The sequence below is a fragment of the Amborella trichopoda genome, chromosome 2 (assembly GCF_054954075.1).
Source record: "Amborella trichopoda isolate Santa Cruz 75 chromosome 2, AtrichopodaSantaCruz75HAP2 v2.0, whole genome shotgun sequence".
Lineage (NCBI taxonomy): Eukaryota > Viridiplantae > Streptophyta > Magnoliopsida > Amborellales > Amborellaceae > Amborella > Amborella trichopoda.
The window spans coordinates 8,206,645-8,232,428 of NC_142337.1; the positions used below are offsets into that span (position 1 = coordinate 8,206,645).

The following is a 25,784-nucleotide window of genomic DNA, read 5'->3' on the forward strand; positions in this document are numbered from 1 at the left end:
GTTTTTGAGGTGCACCTTAACTTTTTGACGTGTATATTAAATATGCTTATCAAAGTATTAATTTTTAGAGTGATTTACACATCGTCCTTAAAACTTTACCTAAAATATGAAATGGGGCAATTTTGGTGAAAATTACGCAGAAGATCAATTAACTTGCGTGTTTTTTTTTTTTTTTTTTTTTTTTTTTTCTTTTTTTAAATTTTTTTTTTTTTGTCCCTCATACTGATGATGCTGTCCTTAGACTGCATTTTAATTTTTTTGTTAGTAGGGCGGTGCTCCAAGCTTTAGGGGTAGTGCCCAGGCAATCCGAGGTTAGAATCCTCAGATCGCCACGTGGATTGACCATGCCTCATTATTTGAGCGGTCTGAGGTCTCCAACCTCATGCCTCTATTTATTTATACTTTTTAAGAAAAATAGTGGTCTGAAGTCCCCATCTTCAGATCACACTTTATTTCTTATTTTTGAGAAAAATAGCAGTCTGAGGATGGGGACCTCGGACTGCTCACTGAACAGAGCAGAACTCAATTCCAAGGCGGTGTCATCCTCGGACCACACTTTATTTCTTATTTTTTGAGAAAATCAGTGGTCCGAGGATGGGGCATCGGACCGCTCTACTAGGGTTTTCCTTTGTTTGTAAGGCGGTCTAAAGATTCTAAATTTAGACTGCCTGGGCATCGCCCCAAAAGCTTGATGCACTGCTTACTAAAAAAAAAACCTAAAAAAAGAAATTCAAAATGCGGTCCGAAAATGGAGGGGTGATTTTAAAAAAATGAAAAAAAAAGGGCTGACCGACCTTTACTCTAACTTTTAAAGTTATTTTCGGGGTTGTGAGATCAATCAATAAAGCTCCAATCCAGCCCCTGATTTCACATTTAGTGGTCAAAGTAAATGGGATCCCCTCGAAATGGTCATAGTGTATACTTTTCCTTTTTAATTTGGGTCCTAGCACGATCAATGTGGGACAGATTAATTGGGCCAATATAAGGTTGGATCCACGTTACCAACCCAATCAAATAAAATGGAGTTTGGTTTCCACGTTAATAGGAATGATATTTTAGTTCTTTTTTGGAGGTGTGCATCTTTGATGCGATGTATACCCACTCTTAAGCGCTAAACAAAGAAAATTTCCAATGAAGAGGTCTTTAAAGTTTATTTTAAAAAAAGTCCATTGTCTCAAAACCTGTCTTCTACTACAGTATTTAAACTTTTCAAGGTATCCTTCACACTAATATTCGCTTCCACTACAAGGTATCCTTCCCACTAATATTCTCTTCCACTACAACTTCTCTACCACAAGTTCGAGTTTCTTTTCTTTATTTATGCCCATCGTCTAATAGGGGTGAGGAATTTCAACTTTCCCAAGCCTTACAAGGGTTGAGTTGTATTATATAGACAACAAACTTAAACTTTGCCACATCTTATCATTAGGGGTGGCAACGGATCGGATTGGATCTGAGTTCAGCCTGATCAGAAAAACAGTTATGAGACTTGGACTCGGACCCGACCAGACCCGAGGTTATCAGACCCAGATACGAACCCATATCTAATTGGACCTGACCCAAAAATAAAAAAATAGATAGTTAAATATATTTAAATATTGGGTTAGACCTGAACCAAAATGTTTTTTTAAAAAAAGTTAAATATGTAACCCATAAATATTATGTTAAATATATACATGTATTATTTAAATATTATAACTAAAAATATAGAGTTATAATTATTTAAATGTTAATTAAATATTATTAAAATATTTTATATTAAATATTATTTAAAAAACTACTTGGCTCGGGTCTGCATGGACTCGGACCCATACCCGATTAGTGTTCGAGTCCAATATTTGGACCCAGAGCCAACGTGCCAGGTGCAATTTTTGGACCCATACTCGAACCAGGTCGGGTCTGGTCATCGGGTCTCAGGTTAGGTACGGTCCATAGCCACCCCTACTTATCATGAATTCTAAATCTATAGAATGGAGAAACAAGAATCATGTAGTCGATTCCAAATCATTTGGATACTACTTGATGATTCCTACTCATGTTCAAAGGCCTCGCATCTTAGACATCTAGTGTCCCATTTCACATTTGAATTTCCAATCCAATCAAAAAGAACAAATTTCATTGAATTATTCCATGCCTATATCGAACATGTTGCTCAATTAGGAGCTTCAGCTTTATTTTAGCTTTAAACAAGAAACAGTAAAGTAATCTTAGTTGTTTTGCGCCTTTTTGGACCTAAATTCTGTTTCATCTAAACAAGATGTCTTGAGAATGGTTCCAGGTATATCAAGGGTTGAGAGGCGTTCAGGATGGCTGGGTGCCACAACATGGTATCAGAGTTTCGTTTCCACCACCACCCGTTAATATTAAAAGAAAAAATAAGATATTTTAACTCTAGATTATAGCTTAAGGGACACGAGAGATCTTAATTTTCTTGAGAAATTCACAACTGAGGGATTTAAGGCTGGTTGAAGCAAGAGGTTTATCTCCCAAGTGTTGCACTCCTACGAATGCTTCTGCATCGGTTTAGGTAGCTCAAGAAAATGGTTAAGAGGGAGAGAGTTTCTTTTATCCCTTTTAGGTCGTTCAACGCAATGTTGTCAGATTTGTTTTGGAGTCGTCTTTGGTTTGATGAGAAAAATGAAGCAATTCGGTATTCTGATCTATTCGGGAGAATGAAAAATATTTAAAATAAAAAAATAAAAAATACTTTTGTATAAATATTTTTTTGCTTAGGCCAAAGCAAATCTGAATTTGACCGAAGCAGCCCAAATCTCACCGAAGTGGTGACAACTCTGTCGCTTCGATATAGGCCTAAAATCCGAAGGCTTTGGCAGATGTGAAACGAATTTGACAACGCTAATTCAACGGTAGAATTTGAACTTTGGACATACATTTACCCCCTAAAAAAAAACACACACACACATACACACACACACACACACACATATATATATATATATATATATATATATATATTGGAAAAGTCTTCTCAATGCCTATAGGAGAAAATAAACAGTGATTTCACCTACTCTCTCCTTACCGTCTAAAGTTTATCGTACGATCACGATTATCTGGTAGTGTTTTATTTTTCATTTTTTTTTCTATAAATCAGAATAATATGAAATTTGGAGCGTGTATATATCTTAGTGAGGCGCACGTAACAAAAATATAAAAAAAATAATTCGTGAAAAAAAAATTGGCTAAAATACCCAAAAAACTTTTCAGGGGTATTTTAGTCACTTTTTTCAAGTAAAATATTGTTTTGATATTATTCGTCTATTTTTGATGAACACACGCTCCAAATTTCAGGTCATTCCAATTTGTCGAATAAAAATGAAAAATGAAACACTACTGGATAATCGTGATCGTGGGGTGAACTTTGGATATTGATGAAGGTAGGTAAAATCACTGTTCATTTTTCGCCTATAGGAGTTTTCTAGTATCTTATATATATATATATATATATATATATATATATATATATATATATATATATATATATATATATATATATATATATATATATATATATCACGAGACCATTTACTTTTGGTACAAAGTGGTCACAACTAATCTTGACCATTAATGTGAAATTGGGTAACTTATGAATATATATATATATATCACGAGACCATTTACTTTTGGTACAAAGTGGTCACAACTAATCTTGACCATTAATGTGAAATTGGGTAACTTATGAAAAATTAAATTTCTAACATCGAAAAATATTCAAATCGATCATCTCCTTCAATCAAAGAATTTACGAGTAGGAAGAACATATATCCTGTAAAAAGAACACCGCCCTTCTCACCTATAGATGCTTCTTTTCTCCTTCCCCAACTTTGCTTAATATATGCTTCACCGGAGGAAGAGGTACGCCTGCTAGTAAGGAAACTAGTTGTTGAATATCGTGCAAATGGCTCAGCTTTGCTGAATATTTTGCAAATGGCACAACTTTGCAAATGGCAAATAGTTGCACACCAGGAGGGCAATCACGGACCTTGCAATCGTAAGCAATCGACAACAACTTCAAAGGTGTCAAGTAAAGGAGAGACGAAGATCTGCAACTTCAATCACGGACCATGCAATGGTAGTCAAGGATTCATGAACCTTCCAATGGCAATCAAGGATTATGCTGAAGCTTCGATACCATGTTAATATTTGGAGAATTATATGTCTTTTTATTGACTCAAAAAGGATAATTATATATTATACATCTTTTGAGTATGGGGATTTTACAAGGGATTTATAAGATACATGCTATTCTTAGTTTGTAAATCCTTATATTGTATCGTAGGGATTTACAATTTGAAATAATAAAACCATCTAACACATTATCGTTGTGAAAAGATATAAGGATTTCAAACCCAAAAGATAGCATTTTATGTAGCACTATCTAGAAAGTCCATTTTGTCCAAAAAAAAAAAAAAAAAGTATTCATGGAGGTGCAAGATCTTTACCACTTTTTAAACTTCAAATTTCATAGTTGGTGTTAGGAATTGATTATAGTGATTTTAGATGCCTAACGTGCTTTATGAACGAGATCGAGGTTTTCTTTCTTTTCATAAAACCTAGGCCTATAGAAACTCCATTAAAAAAAAAAAAAAAAGCCTTTGGAGTAAGTAAATATGTCTTATTATAAATTTCCCTATTTTATATGAACATATTTGACTGAAACAAAATTATGAGGTTCCGGTAATCCCAGTTTTATCAATCCTTATCCTTTTTATCAGAGCAAATTATGTACGGAAACTTTTGGGGTTTTTTTTTTAACCTGGATGATATTATTGCTATAAGTTACGAGTACCACCCCACAGGAATTTTTTTTTTTTTTTTTTTTTTCTATAGTCGCATGACAAGGCCTGTTCTAATTTTAAACGCAAAGAGCTGTCAACCCAAAGCTCAGCTCTCTCTCCGCATAGCAGCAATATGAAACCACAACCATGGACATCTGGCCCCCTAATCAGGTAGGTAATTTTTTTTTGTTTTAATCGAAGAAATTAGGTTAATGGTAAATTACGGTTTGGTAATAAAAACCCGAAAATGTGTTAATTGCGGATTAGAGAATGCAATGTGTATGCCGATGGTGGCCTCCAATGAGATGCATGGGACTGCCCCTGATCATGGATTCGATTTCAATTAAGTGTGATGGAACCCTCCCTCATGAACCTGTATCAGACTGGGGAACGTAAATCCCTGGAAAACCCTGAAAACTTATTGAAATTTGAGAGGCGCGTTTTCTAGGCTTTATGAACTATAACGGGAACAAGACCATGGGAAGTAGGGAGAGGGGTAGATGGCTATAGACAGAGGCCCAGAGCGTTATACAGAGAGAGGGGGTAAGAAACTATTGGGGGTTTTAGCGGAATCTTTATGGACCTAACAGGTCCGTAAAGATGTTTCCTATGATATCCATAGATGCTTTTTACAGGTCCAACAGAGCCCTAATGGTTATTTGAGACATTAAAAATGGTAGGAATATGAGTATAAATGTATTTTTTTAAAAAGACAATTGTTTCATTGGGGTTGGACTGCATTTCAGCAATATGTGGTCTTAGATGTATAGAGCATCAATTTTTAAAATCGATGCAAGGAGGTGGTCTATCGAAAAACAATCGTAACGGTCTAAATGTTTTTTTAATATAATTATTAATTTTAGTTTTTATTTTTTATTTTAGTTTTATATTCATGATTTCTTTATTAAAGATTATATATTCTTTAAAAATTCAGATCAAATTATATTTAAAAATATACTTATTGCCAAACCCGCATTTCTATAATATACGAGCTGGCTGCATAGTAATTGTGCCCTTTTTTAAATATTGGCATTTTTAGAATTTCCAAGAGAAATAAGGATTTCTTCTTTTTTTTATAATTTCTCTTTTCTTCAAATGTATCTGTAGATTTTTTTTTCTTCATAAAAATCCCCAAAATAGACACCATCTTACGTGCTGGAAAAGCAAGCGGGTTTGTTATGCACGGCAGAGAAAGTATTGCTGAAATTTACAGGAAGGCATGGGCAATATGTTGTGGGCACGGTGGTGGTGGTGGTAGCATCACCTAAGCTTCAGCAACCTGTCTAAGTTTTTACTCACACCTACGCATTCGAAAACTACTAACTATTTCTAAATATAACTGGGGCCTATATTCTCACTAATCAACAAAAAAAAAAATTTATCGAGGGCACTGATTTGGGTTTTAATCAAATAAGTGCACACCTCTATATATGTTGTAGAATTTATTTCTAAAAAATCACAAGAACGGTGCATTCTAATTTTGATATTACCCTTTCATTGTAGCAAATTTAGACGCTTATCTATGATGAAGTCATATAGACCAAACCCATTCTCTTGCTGAAAACTCGGGTCATGGCTCTTTCAATTCAGACCGGTTTAGGAAAAAAATTCTAGAGAGAGAAAGACAGATGGAAAACGGGAGAGAGAGGTCATCTACACTCAATGAAAGAAAATAGATGAATGGTGGGGGGAGAAAGAAATGGGTAGTGCTTATCTAAATCCTTTGTCTTTCCCATATTTAATCAATTCTCTTAATTCTTATTCAAATGTCTTTGTATTCTCAACCTCTTCTTCTCCAAACATGACGCCTCAATAATCTATATAAATCTCTAACTAAAATATTTTAAGTTCTTAAAAATAGGATTTTTTTCATTTTAAGCCACTTTAACTCCACCAACCTTACCTTATTCCTAATAAAAAATAACTCAAAAATAAAATAAAATTATAATTGTAAATTTTTTACTAATTTTTGTCTGGTCCTAGTAATGTGAGAGTGAAGAAGCTTAAGCACAAAGGAGAAAGAATAAGCCCAGCGAGAGAGAGGGTATGGAAGGTGGGAATGTTCCTAGATCTCTTGTATGGAAAAAGTTCATGCCGTAGACTCAAAAACTCACTGAGAAAGTACGTTCTGATGTCGAAAAACCCACTAACCTAAAGATTTCCAGTAGTAGAAATAATGTACTTTGTAATGCATTATCTATATCAAGATTTTCAATATTTGTAGATCTATTAGATCTACATTATTTCTAAAAATTTAATTTTTATTATTAAAATAAAAAATAGATTTTCAGATCATCACATGAATTTTCCACATAAATAAAATATTTCCATATCATTTTGAGGTGTGCCTTACTTTAATTGTTTAAGGCATAATCTTCTAAGCTTATGCAAACCTCACCCCTCTTCAATCATTACAGATCCGATGACTAAAAATGTAAAAAAAAGTAACACACAAAGAAACGAAATGCCCTCGCCCTCATTGCTGAACAATGGGGGTATTTGTTTCCATTTTATATATATATATATATTTTAAATCTATTTTTGTTGGGTACACATGCCCCTATTATTCCATGACGATTAGATTTAAAAAAAAACAAAATATTAAATAGTGAGCCAACAAATTTTTTTTGACGAATGTTATGAGCTATTATTGATAAAATGCTGAAGCAGCATGGGATTCCAGAGTCTAAATTAAAGAAAACAAAACAAATAAAGATAGAAGGGAAACACCAAACTTAGCAAGCCCATCTGCTGCATCATTAGTTTCACGGTGGGTATGGCAGAAGCATACCCGCAAAGATGAAAGAGCACAAAAATCATAAATGTTAACCCAAAGAGAATGCAAGGATCATGGAATACGTTGCTTTTGACTGCGCCAGTTAACCACATTCAATGAGCTACATTTAGAAATAATGTCGCCTGAAAACCCCTTCTCAATAATAATTTTTAGGCCCCGTAGAAGAGAATATAATTATGCATAGTTAGCCGTGGTATTGCCATAGGGGTTGGAGTAAGAAAAGAGAACTTGACCAGCACTATCACGAATGATATTGCCAACTCTGGCCGGGCTTGGGTTGCCAAAAGAACTCCCATCAAAGTTGAGTTTAAGGCAACCATCCAGATGCCAATTCCAAGTCTGTAGAGGACGATTGATATAAGAACAGGAAAATGCCAGATTTTCAGGTTAGCAAAAATGTCAGACCGAAAAACACCCCGTCCATCCGAAGTACAAGAAAACCAATTCCATTAAAGACTACAAAACTACGCTCTTTCACCTCGATATTAGTGGAGACCCCATCAAAGGTCCTTTTGGTTACGCTCCAACCTGATTTGCTATAACAGAGCGCTTATGAAGATTTTCCATATGGTCACGCCCTTTTTTGACACTTCGAGAGTAGAGAGGTGATTGATGATACTTGAGAGATTTGTGGGTAACATAAAGAAGATACCCATAATAGAGAAAGCCCAGCACCATAAGGATGCAGCAAAAGGGCAATGTAAGAAGAGATGAATGCCAATTTCTTTATCACTCTTGCACATCAAACATATGTTTGGCAACATTTTACATCTTTTGCGCAAGTTATCAACCGTGAGGCATTTTCCTTGTAGGGCAACCAAAAAAAAGCCTGGATTTTTACCTGAATGTGCCATTTCCAAATTGAACCAAGGATACAAGTATAATTGCGCACTTGGTTCATGAAAAGAAACCCATAAGTAGATTTGACAGAAAACACACCATCATTCTCCATTTCCCAAACTATATCATCTTCAAAGCTGGGGGAGATATAGACCTGGTTAAGAAGTTGCAGTAGATTTTGTAGCTGAAAAAAATTGAATCAGGAAGCCTATTATAAATACAGCCAATATCCCATATTACACCTGAGTCAGATGCTGAATACAGCTCAAAAATCTTAAAACCTGGTAGAGCGACTTTGGCAAACAGTTATGGGAATTGAGTGGAGAGTGGGGCATTCCCAAGCTATTTGTTAAATCAAAAGAAAATGTTATCTCCTTACTTATAAACCACCTGATATGAAGACAATATTTTTGCAGCTGAAAATATCTTTCCAAATTTAAGAAGTAAGTCTACCCACCCCCTGCCCTTTCTGATCGAGTGAGAAGATCAAATATGTATTTAACAATCAGAACATCCTTCCAAAGGTGAGATGAGTTCTGGAAACTCTCCACCACCATTTAGACAACATGCTAGCCATTACATCGGCTAAATACAATCTAGGACAGTACGCTGAAACTATTCCAATAATTAGTAGGATAATTGAAATGACTCTCTCTTTCTTAAGAGAACATCGTACACTTACTTCTTAGGGCAAAAGAGTTACCAACACTCTCTTTCTTAGGAGAACATCGTACACTTACTTCTTAGGGCAAAAGAGTTACTAACACTCTCTTTCTTACGAGAACATCGTACACTTACTTCTTAGGGCAAAAGAGCTCCTAAGAATGCTTTTATAATCTGAATATTTGGGTTCAACTTAAGAATCACTAGGCTGATTATATGGAGTAAAAGGAAAACTAGTTTTTAAGTTATTAAACACTTTAGATTCGATTATCCAAAAATTTGATGGCCTCTGTTCAATATTACGAAGTTATATTTTTAGGAACATAAAACGTCCGTTTGAGTTATTAAGCAATTAGATTGGATTACCCAAAATTTGGATACCTCTATTCAATATTAGGATATTATATTTTTAGGAACACGCAAAGTCCATTTTTATTTATTTATTATTTTTTGAGGTTGGTAACTGTTGATTTGACTTAGAAGGCAAATATTGTGTAATATTTGGTTTTTTTTAATTTTTGGATCCCTATTAACTTGGGATTGTCATTAACCAAATTATAGGAGTTAATTTGGGTGAGTACTATTTAGGTTAAGATAGGATTTTGGGTCCATAGTTTTTTTTTCTTCTTTTTTGGGGGTAATTCAGTAGGGAAGACCGGCCCACCCATTTTTTTAAGTGGATTAGGAGTTAGATTTTTAAAGGTTTTAGTGGTAGTCGTAGGGATGGAAACCAATGTGGTGACTAGGTGTGGGGATGCTACCACCACAATCCCAGCCCCATTCCTAAATTCTTTTTTGGAGGAGTAAGTGGGGAGAAGGTCCCTACAAGGATAAAGTTACTTTTCCAAACAGTTAGAAAAAGTCGCAAACAAATAGAGGGAAACGTTTGAGTTTTTAGAGAAAAAATTATAGAGATACGAAAGCTTGGTGGGAAATTGAGTTTTGTGTCTCTAAATGCCTTGTAGTGTTTCTTTTTCTTAATTAGTAGAAAATTATGGATTGTCTTCATCCGTAGATGTAGTCACATTTTTTACGAACCATATAAAATTTGGTGTTATTCTTTTGTTATTTCTTTCCTGCTTTATTTTTCTAGTTTATTTCTAGTCTTATTTTTCTCATACTTTATTTATAAAAAATCAACCTAATTTATTGCTTCTACATACAATAGTAACTATATTGAAAAAATCACGCCGCCAACATTTGAGGTACTAAACATACTAAGCAAACAATATTTACTGATACCGGACTGTGCTTGACGATCTAGGCCAGTCGGTTGAAAAAAACCTATGTTACCTGGGATAAAGAAAAAAATCGAGAAGGGTTCTAATGGGTTAGCCCTTGATGAGGTCGGAGAATATGCGTGGATGAGTGAGTCGAGGGACTATATGACCCTTGTGTGTGATGGTGGCCTACAAAGATAAGGGCCAAAGCCCCATACATGTGCCATCACACGGTATGCATATCGATAGATCGTTCGGGAAAGCCAAAAATCCACCTTTTAGGGTGAAGCGTATGCATGTGTGAGAGATACCCTTATGCACCATAGGAGCTGTAGTCGCATCAAGTCTTAGTGACCTTGACTCATCTCTAGGAGAGGACTTGAAATCCATAGACTAGGATTGCGACCCCTTGGCTCATCGGCCGGCTAATGAGCTCCTGCTTGGACTGTGGGTCATGGGAAATACTGGGTCGGTCTGATAAAGCAAGTGTGGTCTGTAGTACACAGTTAAAGGTGGCGTGCCCCATGATTGTTGATTCCTAAACCATATGGATCATTTTCCCATCAAATTAATTTAATTATATTTGTTTTATGATGAAAATTATTTTAGAAATTATTTTGAATTTTTATGATAGGATATTTTATTTATAATTTTGGGATTTATAAAATTAAATATATTGATTTTATAATGGTTTAAATATTCAAATAATATTATAAAATCCTTTTATTAATTTTAAACATATAAAAATCATGGGGGCCCATTGTGCAAATGGGCCCACCATATTTCTAAAAGGTGGGGCTCATGAGTGCCTCCCTCGTGTGGCACGCCCCACTCTTATTCTCTTTCCTATTTTTTGGTGGTATGGCATGTGGTCATATGGTTGAAAGATATTGACTAAATATTGACTTGATATATCTTTGAAATATTTTGTGAAAAGATTGAGTAGACTTGTGTTATTTTATGGTATGCACAATATTTTGATTAGATTGAATTTATATTGATGGGAAAATGGTTTAGGTAAGAGGATAATGGTTCAAGCGCATTTCATAATGTTGATGACCCATCTATGAAATGGATGACTCAAATCTCTCACCCCACAAGTCACTTAAGATCAATAGTTTATATTCAATCTCATAAGAAGAGGCAAGCCAATAAAAACTCTAAAAAACCCTAATCTTATTCAAAGCCTATAAAAAGAGATCGTCTCTACCCAAAAATCTCTAGTACCTAATTCCCATCTTTCTCGCTCATATCCCATAATGGGCACGCCTCACTTAGAAATTCTATCTCTCTTTTAAAAAAGGCTTCTCTCTCTCATGAAAGCCAAAGGGGGCACGCATCACTCTCTCATCTTAGATCTCTCTCTCTCTCACATTGTGAAAGAACCAAAAGGTTTAGGTTATGGGGTTCTTCTCTACTTATCTCTCAACTATAGATTTATGGTTAGGGGTTTTAAGGTATGGAAAAAATAATCCATCTCTCTCAAACTAGGTTGTTAAGAGAATTCACCTAGGGTTTGATTTTATGATCAAATGAGTTCATGTTCTATTGGTGTGGCTTGACCTAAACTTGCTTTCTCGGTTGAGATTGAAGGTTGATCATTGATCCCGCGTCATCGGATGGTGGTGACTCGGTGTGATATGTAATAAGCCCGGTTGAGGTAATCTCCAGCACTTTTTCTTTAGTTTCTTGAAATCCTTTTATTAATTTTAAACATATAAAAATCATGGGGGCCCATTGTGCACATGGGCCCACCATATTTCTAGAAGGTGGGGCCCATGAGTTCCTCCCTTGGGTGGCATGCTTCACCCTTATTCTCGGTATGACATATAGCCATATGATTTGAAGATATTGACTAAATGTTGACTTGATATATCTTTAGAAGATTTTGTGGAAAGATTGAGTAGACTTGTGTTATTTTATGGTATGCACAATATTTTAATTAGATTTAATTTATATTGATGGGAAAATGGTTTAGGTAAGAGGATAATGGTTCATGCGCATTTCATAATGTTGATGACCCATCTATGAAATGGATGACTCAAATCTCTCACCCCACAAGTCACCCAAGATCAATAGTTTATATTCAATCTCATACGAAGAGGCAAGCCAATGAAAACTCTAAAAAACCCTAATCTTATTCAAAGCCTATAAAAAGAGATCGTCTCTACCTAAAAATCTCTAGTACCTAATTCCCATCTTTATCGCTCATATCCCATAATGGGCACGCCTCACTTAGAAATTCTATCTCTCTTTTAAAAAAAGCTTCTCTCTCTCATGAAAGCCAAAGAGGGCACGCACCACTCTCTCATCTTTGATCTCTCTTTCTCACATTGTGAAAAAACCAAATGGTTTAGGTTATGGGGTTCTTCTCTACTTATCTCTTAACTATAGATTTATGGTTAGGGGTTTTAGGGTATAGAAAAAATAATCCATCTCTCTTAAACTAGGTTGCTAAGAGAATTCACCTAGGGTTTGATTTTGTGATCAAATGAGTTCATGTTCTATTGGTGTGGCTTGACCTAAACTTGCTTTCTCGATTGAGATTGAAGGTTGATTATTGATCCCGCGTTATCGGATGGTGGTGACTCGGTGTGGGGTGTAATAAGCCCGGTTGAGGTAATCTCTAGCTTTTTCCTTTAGTTTCTTGAAATCCTTTTATTAATTTTAAACATATAAAAATCATGGGGGCCCATTGTGCACAAGGGCCCACCATATTTCTAGAAGGTGGGCCCCATGAGTGCCTCCCTTGGGTGGCATGCCCCACCCTTATTCTCTTTCCTATTTTTTGGTGGTATGACATATAGCCATATGATTGGAAGATATTGACTAAATATTGACTTGATATATCTTTGAAAGATTTTGTGAAAAGATTGAGTAGACTTGTGCTATTTTATGGTATGCACAATATTTTGATTAGATTTAATTTATATTGATGGGAAAATGGTTTAGAAAAGGGGATAATGGTTCATACACCTTCCATAATGTTGTTGACCCATTTATGGAATGGATTACTCAAATCTCTCACTCCACAAGTCACCCAAGATCAATGGTTCATATTCAATCTCACAAGAAGAGGCAAGCCAATGAAAACTATAAAAAACCCTAATTTTATTCAAAGCCTAATTTTATTCAAAACTATAAAAATAGATTGTCTCTACTCAAAAATCTCTAGTACCTAATTCCCATCTTTCTCTCTCATATCCCACAAAAGGCACGCTCCACTTAGAATTTCTCTTTCTCTTAAGAAAAGCTTCTCTCTCTCATGAAAGCCAAATGGGGCACGCACCACTCTCTCATCTTTGATCTCTCTCTCTCACATTGTGAAAGAACCAAATGGTTTAGGTTATGGGGTTCTTCTCTACTTATATCTTAACTATAGATTTATGGTTAGGGGTTTTAGGGTATAGAAAAAAAAATCCATCTCTCTCAAACTAGGTTCCTAAGAGAATTCTCCTAGGGTTTGATTTTGTGATCAAATGAGTTTATGTTCTATTGGTGTGGCTTGACCTAAACTTGTTTTCTCGGTTGAAATTGAAGGTTGATTATTGATCCCGCGTCATCGGATGGTGGTGACTCGGTGTGAGGTGTAATAAGCCCGGTTGAGGTAATCTCCAGCTTTTTTCCTTTAGTTTCTTGAAATCCTTTTATTAATATTAAATACATAAAAATCATGGGGGCCCATTGTGCACATGGGCTCACCATATTTCTAGAAGGTGGGGCCCATGAGTGCCTCCCTTGAGTGGCATGCCCCACCCTTATTCTCTTTCCTATTTTTTGGTGGTATGACATATAGCCATATGATTGGAAGATATTGACTAAATATTGACTTGATATCTCTTTGAAAGATTTTGTGGAAAGATTGAGTAGACTTGTGTTATTTTATGGTATGCACAATATTTTGATTAGATTTAATTTATATTGATGGGAAAATGGTTTAAGAAAGGGGATAATGGTTCATACACCTTCTACAATGTTGTTGACCCATTTATGGAATGTATTACTCAAATCTCTCACTCCACAAGTCACTCAAGATCAATGGTTCATATTCAATCTCATAAGAAGTGGCAAGCCAATGAAAACTATAAGAAACCCTAATTTTATTCAAAGCCTATAAAAAGAGATTGTCTCTACCCAAAAATCTCTAGTACCTAATTCCTATCTTTTTCTCTCATATCCCACAAAAGGCACGCTCCACTTAGAATTTCTCTCTCTCTTAAGAAAAGCTTCTCTCTCTCATAAAAGCCAAATGAGGCACGCACCACTCTCTCATCTTTGATCTCTCTCTCCCACATTGTGAAAGAACCTAAGGGTTTAGGTTATGAAGTTCTTCTCTATCTTATCTCTTAACTAAGGATTTATGGTTAGGGGTTTTAGAGTTTAGCAAAAATAATCTATCTCTCTCAAACTAGGTTGCTAAGAGAATTCACCTAGGGTTTGATTTTGTGATCAAATGAGTTCATGTTCTATTGGTGTGGCTTGACCTAAACTTGATTTCTCGGTTGAAATTGAAGGTTGATTATTGATCCCGCGTTATCGGATGGTGGTGACTCGGTGTGGGGTGTAATAAGCCCGGTTGAGGTAATCTCCAGCTTTTTTCCTTTAGTTTCTTGAAATCCTTTTATTAATTTTAAACATATAAAAATCATGGGGGCCCATTGTGCACATGGGCTCACCATATTTCTAGAAGGTGGGGCCCATGAGTGCCTCCCTTGAGTGGCATGCCCCACCCTTATTCTCTTTCCTATTTTTTGGTGGTATGACATATAGCTATATGATTGGAAGATATTGACTAAATATTGACTTGATATCTCTTTGAAAGATTTTGTGGAAAGATTGAGTAGACTTGTGTTATTTTATGGTATGCACAATATTTTGATTAGATTTAATTTATATTGATGGGAAAATGGTTTAAGAAAGGGGATAATGGTTCATACACCTTCCACAATGTTGTTGACCCATTTATGGAATGTATTACTCAAATCTCTCACTTCACAAGTCACCCAAGATCAATGGTTCATATTCAATCTCATAAGAAGTGGCAAGCTAATGAAAACTATAAGAAACCCTAATTTTATTCAAAGCCTATAAAAAGAGATTGTCTCTACCCAAAAATCTCTAGTACCTAATTCCTATCTTTTTCTCTCATATCCCACAAAAGACACGCTCCACTTAGAATTTCTCTCTCTCTTAAGAAAAGCTTCTCTCTCTCATAAAAGCCAAATGGGGCACGCACCACTCTCTCATCTTTGATCTCTCTCTCCCACATTGTGAAAGAACCTAAGGGTTTAGGTTATGAAGTTCTTCTCTATCTTATCTCTTAACTATGGATTTATGGTTAGGGGTTTTAGGGTTTAGCAAAAATAATCTATCTCTCTCAAACTAGGTTGCTAAGAGAATTCACCTAGGGTTTGATTTTGTGATCAAGTGAGTTCATGTTTTATTGGTGTAGCTTGGCCTAAACTTACTTTCTCGGTTGAGATTGAAGGTTGATCATTGATCCCGCGTCATCGGATGGTGGTGACTCGGTGTGGGGTGTAATAAGCCTGGTTGAGGTAATCTCCATCACTCTTCTTTTTGTTTCTTGCAATCTTATCTTTTATTTTCAAGCATAGTACATAGTTGTTTCAAGGACATCAAATTGTTAAGATCTTGGTTTTATTGGTATGTTGATTTTATTTTGAAATTTATATTATTGTAATAAAGACCACTTGTAAGTTATCTTTTGCTAAAAGAAGGGGGTGAAAAATATATATATATATATATTCTCCAAAAAAAAATTACATAGGTCTTTCTTTCATTTTTCATACCCATATATGTCAAGATCGAGATGATTAATTGTACGCTTTTTCAGCATTGGAACACCATTTTCACGTAGATTAAGAGTAGATGGTTTTTCTTTTGAAAAAAAAATCGCAAAAATCAAAATGCCTCTAGAATGACTTAAGATGTATTTGATATCTTAAATCTATCTCCATAATTGGAAGGGAAGTTTTCTAAAGGAATGACATTTGCACAAGACGTAGTTTATACTTTTCTATAACCCAACAAAGTATGAAATCAAACGGGTTTTCCAAAAGGTTTCCTGATGGAATTCACCCACGGTCGTAGAAATCAACTCTAATTCCGAGCAATAGCCTTGGAAAGCATATGCAATAAATAGGGTCGGCAGTAGGTCGGGTGGCTCGGCCCTGCCTGATTAGTCCTAAAAAACTAGGGTCTGGGCCACAAAATATGGTCCTAATGGTAGACGACCACAACTTAATGATAGGGCCGCGTTGGGACTGGGTGAACGCAGGCCTGGCCCTCATTCTCTTTTGCTCTCTCATAACATTTTTCATTTTATTTGGCCTGGCCCAGTCGAGCCCGGATAGGGCTTAGCCCAGCCTTGGCTAGAGGCTGGCCTGGCCCGTTGCCAGCCACAACAATAAACCCAAGCAAGTCAGTCCTCTTTTCCTTTCCCATACGGCTCCAAATAGGCATTTTATTGTAGATTTTCTCATTTGAAAATTTGAACTTCAGTTTATTTCCTCGCCTCTCTATACTTAGTTTTCTTATACCTTAGTTTTATTATCGAATCCTTTCCTTATTTTTGGCTGTGACTTGTTTGTATTAGGTAGCGATTGTGATCCCACTTACAAATAAATTATATCTAATTTCTTGGATTTGAATTGAAGGCTAAGATTGCTCACGTCACAATGTCACATTAAAACACTATTTGATTTGATTTTATTTTCTACAAAGTATTTTTTAATGAAACTTGGGGTGTCCCATCTTCTTATTGGGGCGCACTTAAAAAAATAAAACAAAATTATTTCTCTTGAACATAAATGACCAAAATGTCCAAGTTTTGGGAAAATTCTGGTCATTTTTCATCAAGTGAAATATTATTATTATTATTTTATCATGTGTGTTCCTATTAGATGTATGGATGCCCTAAATTTCACTACAAGATGATTTGTAGAATAAATATTAAAAATAAAACACTTTGAACCGTCATATCAAGATCTGACGCTCGAGAACCAACTTGTGATATTATGACTCAAGCTATCTTAGCCATCTACTCAGATCTGACGGCTGTTAGTAGGGGTCACAAATATTTTATAGGGATTATATCATATAAGGCTATTTATTTTTTGTGCAAGGACGTCACAATGATTTTTAGCCATTGGATGTAAAATTCAATAGATGAAAGTGTTTCACAACATTCAAAAAATTTTGTTTTGTATTTTGTAACTACAATTACACGTCCGCAACCATCCATTCAATCTAACAGTTAACGGTGATTGTTTACCTATTTGTATAAAAAATAAATGGTCATATTGCATACTTTTCGTACTTTATATGTTCGTGGGGTTACATGTAAAGCTTTCCCAATAATAAATGCATGCAAACTAAGAAACCATCCAAAATTCCAAAAAAAAGGTTATACCCTACCCTTAAAACAAAAGCACTAATTAGAAAGGAAAAAGTTTATATAAATGTGAGGCTTTAAACAATTAAATTAAAGTGCATTTCAAAATTTATTAAAAAAAATTATTTCGATGTTGAAAAACCCTCAATTCGATCATCTCAACTTCAAAGATATATGGACATGAGAAAAAAAGTTTTTTGAAGTATTAAAAATAGGGATTGTATACGATGAGACCATTAAGCTTAAAAAATAGATAAGAAAATAACCAAAATACCCTTAAATTTTTTTGATCAATATTTTCATCCAATATTATTATTATTATTATTTTTAATGAAAAATTACTTATAAAACAAAGCTAAAGCTCAAATTTCCAATTCATATAATTTTAAATAAAAAAAAAAAATTCATTGTTAGCCGTTTGATGAGACTTGGTCAATCTGAACCATTGAAAAGAGTTTTAGGAATTAGCACCTTTTAAATGTCCACAGCATGTGGACACAAATGCCCACCCAAACAAAAAAAAGTGCATAGAAAACATCCTCCAAATGTCATAAGCTCCTCTTCTAGTGGATCAATTAGAGAAACCGTCTCCCCAAATTTAAGGGGTGGGGATGCCTTGGCCCTAACAAGTCCAATTTGAATTGGATCCAAATACATCCAATCACATGGGGATTCTATCCAATGTTAGGAAAAAAAAAACTCCCAAAGTTTAGCACATAAACAAAGGGAAAAGGGGGACAAAGCCCTCAGATTCTTTGAGAGGCGCTGAAAGCCTAGGGTTTTCAATATTACTCATGGCGAGCCCCCCCATGCACTTCCACAGTTAAGAGAGAGAGAGAGAGAGAGATGCTCTAGAGAGAGAGTGAGTCTTCCTTCTTTGAACGTGGAGAGAGAGACTCCTCTCTGTAGTTTCATATAAGAATCAAAGGGGAGAATGATGAGAATGAAGATGGAGGAGCTTGTGGGCGCAGGGCTGGTCAGGAAGCTTGCACTATGGCACACCAACACCTTTAGGCCCATCTTGACACAGGATGAACTCGAGCCCATCATGGCCACCCTCGGGTTCGTAGCCGAAGAGCCGACGGCGGCAACACACAACGAGTGGAAGGAGTATCGGTTTCGAGGTAGGTGGATACCTAAAGACCATCGGAGCTTGGTTAGGCTTCCGAGTCCGAGGATCGATGGCCTCCATATCCACACTTACATGGCCTTTTGTGATGCTGTGGCCTTCTACCTTGGCCTACCGGACATTGCTGACCACTTCCATGTTAGGTAACCATTTTTCCTTCATTTTTGACTCCCTTGCCTAAAGTTTTATTTATTTATTTTTATTTTTATTTTCATAAGAGTTCATTGCCGTAGAAAATTTAATCTATATTTCTGGTTATAGGTGTAATAGTACTCTTTAGTTCACAATTGCCTTCTCAGATCTCACTTGATGGGGACTTGAGATTTTTTTTCCTTTTTTTTTTTATTCATTCTTTTTTCTTTAAGAAATTTCATGAATATAGATGTATAGAATGAAGGTTGTACCCCTGATGTTGGTTTTTGAAAGTCAACTAATGCTAATAAATTTACTCTCAAGTATTGGTTGCTGAAACTATCCCAATAAAAGCATTGGTTGCTGAAGTCCTCATATTTCTTGAATTGGTGGCTTTTTATTTGATAGTTTGACCTTGTTTCCTGCTCCCAAGTTTCAAAGATTGTTCACATATTATTGGATATTATTATTATTATTATTATTATTTATTTATAGATTTATTGATTTTTTTGGGACTTTGATTGTCAGCAATATGAAAACCAATTTACTATTGAAACCAATTTTTGTGTCTTCTATGCTTTTCTGTTTTGTGACGAGTATTAGTTTTATTAGATAATAGAAATATGACAATACAAGATTCAAAGTAAAGACTCAAAAACAACCAAAGAATCCAAAGATGTACCCCTCTTAGCCTATCCATCCACAATAACGTTGGCCTCTCTATAAAAGAGGCGGACCCAACTAGCCGCAGCTGAAACTCTGCCCAGCAAGGCCAGCACTTGTTTTTATTTAGGGTCATCTTCTTTGAGCTCTAAAAAATATAAAAATATGAAAAAAAAAATTCATTGTAGTTTTTTCTGAGCTTCAAGTTTGCAGCAATGGAGGCGATGAGGGCGAGGATGAGTTGCTTAGGTTGATCGGGCGGAGGGCAAGAGACCTGAGGACAAGAGGAGTTAGCTTCGTTGGGGCGATGAAGGCAATAACATGTTTTAGGGCATAACATATCGGGGTGAATTTTTTTAAAAATTTCCAATTTCAAGTTCCGACCTTTGGTGAGAATTTTTTTAACAATGAAAAGTAAAGTGAAGTCCCCCCATTTAACTTCTGTTTCTTTATCAAACACCAAACATGAACAATATTAGGTAGGTTCCAAGTTCTTGAAAAACACTTCCTATTATCAAACACGCCCTGAATGTCACTCTCCACTAGGATATAATATCTAAAACAATATTATATCTAAAACCTGCCTTAGTAGAAATCTTAGGCGCTACAGTAACCTAGATGTTTGTACCAACTGATAACATTAAACAATTCTCCATGAATCACATAGTAACCACCAATCTGCCTTTCCTTAAAAATTTAACACCTCACAATAAAGTGGCAACTTATTATCCAGAGATAGACCCATCAAATTTCAATTTTATACAACCTAACAATAGTGGCTCCCTCTACATTTCGGTTTCACCTTAACAACTTAAAAGTACTAAGTGGTATTAGCCACATTTAAGTCAACATCCACCTTGAAACCCCCATTCCTTCCTTTGAGATACTAAACTAGCTCCAAACTGAGTTCAAGATTCTACTATTGACCCCTGATACCTCTAAGGAAACATCTTCAAAAGTTCTTCTATTTCTTTCCAGCCACAGTTCCTTAAAAATATCGTAAATCATGCATCCTACTTTCGGTATCCCTATCAACTTGAGATGATCCATGATCTTCACATGTGATTTAGGACATATTAGCGACATTCCTATCTTTTGCATAGCCCAACACTATATCACAGAAGAGAAAGGGCAATGAAGAAATAAGTGGTCCCATTCTCCGCATTATTTTTTACAGAAGAGGCACACTAACAAAGATTTTACCTCTCTTCCTTAGATTGTCACAAGTTAGAACTTTACCTAGTAACATAATCCATGCAAAAGCTCGTATCTTATGTGCTACTTTCCATCTCGAAATCCCCTTTAAATTTGGGGAACTCCACCGTACTTGATCGTGATAGATAATGGAATAGGCTGACTTGACCGAGTAGATCCCATCAGTTTCAACCTCCTACAAACCAATGAAACAGGTTGACTTGACTGAGAAGATCCCATCAGTTTCAACATCTGACAATTCCTCATTGTCCACAGTTTTAGAAACATGAACATCCTCCAATACATTATGCAATTAACAACAATGTGATGTATTTTATTATGAAAAATTGTTTTATGCATGTTGGACCGCATTCCGATAATATGCAGTCTAGATATATAAAGCATCTATCTTAAAGATGGATGCAAATAGGCCGTCCATAAAAAAAACAAGTGTAATTAACGGTCCAAATGCTTTTTTAATTTTATTATTATTTTTAGTTTTCATTTTTTTTTTTCTTTCGTATTCATGGTTGCCATGTGAAAGGATTATATATTATCAAAAAATTAGGATCAAATTTTATTTAAAAAATATATTTATTGCCAGGCCCGCGTTTTTGCAATATGCGAGCTGGCTGCATAGAAACCGTGTCCTTCTATTATTCTTCTGTGATATTGTTATAGGGAAAGTATGTAACCTTATAATGCGTGTCTTCTATAAGTTACTGATATAGGAAAGGGAAAAGTTTATATAAAGTTGCAACCTTAAAATGCAGAATTACAGATACACCTCAAAATCTATCGAAAAGGTTGTTTTAATGTTGAAAAACCCTCTATTTGATCATCTCGACATCGAGATGTATGAATATAAAAAAAAAAGTTTTTGAGTCTCAGAAATAGTGCATCTTTCAAAACATTATCTAGGCGGTCCATTTTCAAGATTTTCATATGTTTATAGATCTCCTTGATTTTAACTATTTTTGGAGTTTAAAATTTTCTAATTAGATATGAAAATAGATTTTAAAATAATCTGAAGAATTTTTTACAAGAAAATTACATGTTATGATAAAATTTGTAGATGCACGTTAATTGGATTGTTTAAGGTTGCGACCTTATAGAGACCGCACCCTATAGGAAAAGTATAGTGTATCATGTGTATAATTGAGAGAAGTTATATGGACCCTAAGTATGCACAAATACCTTTCAATAGTGGGCAGATTTGAGGGCTACGTATTGATTTCATCGTTTCTTTTCTATTTTTATTTTTATAAATGTCATTCATAAATTGGGTAAATGCATCTTTATAGGGTGCATTCAATTAAAATTAAAAAAATAATTAAAAATAATCAAAATATCTCTTAAACATTTAAAGGTATTTTGGTCATTTTATTGAATACATATGGTTTCTAATTTTATTGAGTGTATCCTTGTACCTTCCAATTTTAAAATGTAAATAAAATGTTTAGGAAGTGGGCTTGGGCTTGCAGTTAAGTGGTTGGCAGTTGACGTCAAGCAATGGTACATCTCAAATTCAGTTCCTACCACTAAACTACCAAAAATAAAAAAAGTGAAGAAAATCTTTAAAAATATGAAAAGACCAAGAAAATGGCCTGAAAATTATCCTAAGCTGTAAATTGTTTTTTGTTTTTTATATTTCTCTACTTTTGTTAAATTGTTTTAAAATTTTAAAAGTGTTTTAAATTTGAATTTACTTTTATTATTTTTCAAATTTTTACTTAACTTTTTTATATTATTTTAAAGACTTTTGAAAGACTTTGGACTTTGTTTAGTAACTCACATGGACCGGTGGGGAGTTTGTGGTACTTAGTTTAGATCTCTCATCTCTGTTGTATGCTTCCTAACTTCACAGAGGCGTACCACTGCATCCAATATTGGACCATCCTTTATCGCATTTTCGGGGATTGCCCATGACTATGCTTGAAGACGAGGGGCACTATGTATATAGAGATGGAACTCTCGACCCGGACTATACTTGGAATTCTCGTGGTCTTGGAAGTGGCGGGGGAAACACTACCATCAGTTGTTTAGTTGCTCTCAAAGACGTCATTGTTTGATATTTAAGTTTTATTTTATCAAAGAATTGTTTACTGAACTCTTCTTTAGAATTAAAGACGAGTTTGGAGTAATTATCCATGGTAAAATTGTGTTAAAGACGAGTTTGGAGTAATTATATGTAGAAAGAGCATTGCATTCCAAAACAAAAACCCATCCAAAGGGAAAAAGTTTATATAAGTCTGCAACCTTAAAATGTAGAATTAAGGTGCACTTAAAAAATCCATTATAAAAAGTTGTTTTTAAGTTAAAAAAACCCTCGATATATATATATATATATATATATATATATATATATATATATATATGGAAAATACTAAAAAACTTCTATTGGCAAAAATAAATAGTGATTTTACCTACCCTCATCACCATCTAAACTTCATCGTGCAGTTACAGTTGTCTGATAGTGTTTCAATTTTCATTTTTTTTACTAATCGGAATGATTTGAAATTTAGAGCGTGTGTGTACATTTTAGTGAGATACACCTAATAAAAATATGAAAAAAATAATTCACAAAATATAAATTGATCAAAATACCCCTGTAATCGTTCAGGGAATTTTGGTCAAATTTTATTTATGAATTATTTTTTTTATATTTTTATTAGGTGCACCTCTCTAATATGTGTACACGCTCCAAATTTCAAGGAATTTGGATTTGTTAAAAAAAAAAAAATGAAAAATAAAATACTACCGGTCAACTGTGACTATTCGATGAAGTTTGAATGGTAATGAGGGTAGGCAAAATCACTGTTCATTTTCACCTATATATATATCTATATCTGAAGTTACTATTATAAGCCCATACGCGAATGGCCCAGATTGAATTTAGGCCATTCTGTGGCGATCTGACGCTCACAATTGTTCGATAGTCTTTGAATTTTAATGTTTTTTCTACAAATCCAAATCACTTGAATTTTAGACGTGTGTTCTTCTCATCAAGGTGCTTCTAATAAAAATATAAAAAAAATAATTCGTGAAAAAAATACTCCCTGAATCTTTTCGGAGGTATTTTGGTCAATTTATTTTATGTAATTTCTTTTTGATATTTTTCGTAGATTATTCTATTTTTGAAGAACACACCTAAAACCTCAAGTGATTTGGATTTATAGGAAAAACTTAAAATTCAAACACTATCGAACATCTGTGATCGTCAAGTCGACCCAGATTCAATCTGGGCCGTAGACGTTTACTGTAACAATACGCACTTAGGTGCACACACACACACACACACACACACACACACACACACACACACACACACACACACACACACACACACACACACACACACACACATATATATATATATATATATATATATATATATATATATATATATATATATATATATATATATATATATATATATATATATATATATATATATATATATAACACATTATTTGAACCTTTTCAAGATTTTCGTGTGTTTATAGATCTACTTGATTTGAATTATTTTTGGAGTCTAAAATTTTATAAAAATTAGAATTTTAGGCTATCTTAAGAAATTTTGATGTCAAATTTACATCTTGTAATAAAAATTGGTGGTGCATCTTACTTTTAATTGTTTAAGATTGCAACCTTATGCAAAACCATACCCACCAAAAAAACATAAATTGAGAACAATGGAGATCCATCCTCTTGAGGTCCAATAATATGCGTGACCGTTTACGTCAACAAAACTCTAGAAAATTTGATATGCACCATTTTAGGAGCTCTAATACAAGTTTTTTAAGGGCAGAGAGGATTTAAACATGTGGGTGGGAAAAAATAAAATGGAAAATGGTTTGATAGAGCTGCAGCCCTATCAAAATAAGTAAAGCCCTCATAATTCATTGAAAATGGTAATTCTAAGTATTAAAAATCTTTGATCATCTCAACTTATGGTCCTAAAAAAATTTAGGATTTTAAGTATTTTCAGGACCATCAATTTCGCCCTAAAAACAAGTGTTCAAATATCCACAAGATCATTACCAATTTTTGAGTTTTAAATTTTATTGTCAGCGTAAGAAATTGAATTTAGAGCCATCATAGAGATTTCGAGCGTCAAAAATGCTTTTAGATAAGGATTTGAGGTGACGTGCAGTTTTTTTGTTTTCATAAAGCCTAGAAACTTCATCCAAGATTAATTTACAGAGCTGGGCTGCATTTAGTTTAGGTACAGTGGCGGCCATACCAGACCCCTTAAAAATTTTCCTTTTTTCTTTAGTTCTGTAGACCATTCTAAACTGTAGTTCTTCATAGGAAAAACACTGGAAATGCTTATTTTCTTTTGAAAAACAAAAGAAAATGCTTGAGGAATGGTAATTGTTAGGGAACCTGGCTCTGCTCTCAATTCTCAGGCCACCCATGCTGTACACAGTTTCCAAGGTTCATCTTCATGCTTCGTAGAGGTGGTAGTCGTAATAGTTACATTCCATGGATTACAATCGAGGTATTGCACTTTGAAGAAATTAGGGATTCATTTCATTACGGAATAATTTGGAAAAGGAAAAATAAGTAAGTAAAGCCTCACCTTAAAACCCACTGAAAATTGCAGTTGTGGTGTCGAAAAACCTTCAAAATCGATTATCTAGGCCTTGAGCATGTGGTTGTAAAAAAACAAAAAAAGGATTTAAAGATTTACAAAGTGTATAATGTAACAAATTATCTAAACCGTCCATTTTGTCCTAACAATAAGTGTTATGGATACAATTTTTGAGCTTCAAATTTTATAATCAGTGTTGAAAATGATTTTAAAATTATCATAAAAATTTCCGATGCCCAATGCGTTTTCAAGATGAGGATTTGAGGTGAGCCTCTGCTTTGTTACACTTTTCATGAAGCACATGGCTTATAGAAACTGCATCATTTGGAAAATATTTCA

The 25,784-nt window shown here is 34.6% G+C and overlaps 1 protein-coding gene across 1 annotated transcript; it reads left to right on the plus strand.

Moving 5' to 3' along the window:
* Positions 1–18,362: 18,362 nt before the first annotated feature.
* Positions 18,363–23,070, plus strand: LOC18443239 (tubulin-tyrosine ligase). The gene is made up of 2 exons (XM_006853431.4): positions 18,363–19,002; positions 22,716–23,070. The coding sequence occupies exons 1-2, from the start codon at positions 18,665–18,667 to the stop codon at positions 22,918–22,920; spliced, it is 543 nt and encodes a 180-aa protein (XP_006853493.3). The 5' UTR covers positions 18,363–18,664; the 3' UTR covers positions 22,921–23,070.
* The last annotated feature ends 2,714 nt before the right edge of the window (positions 23,071–25,784 follow it).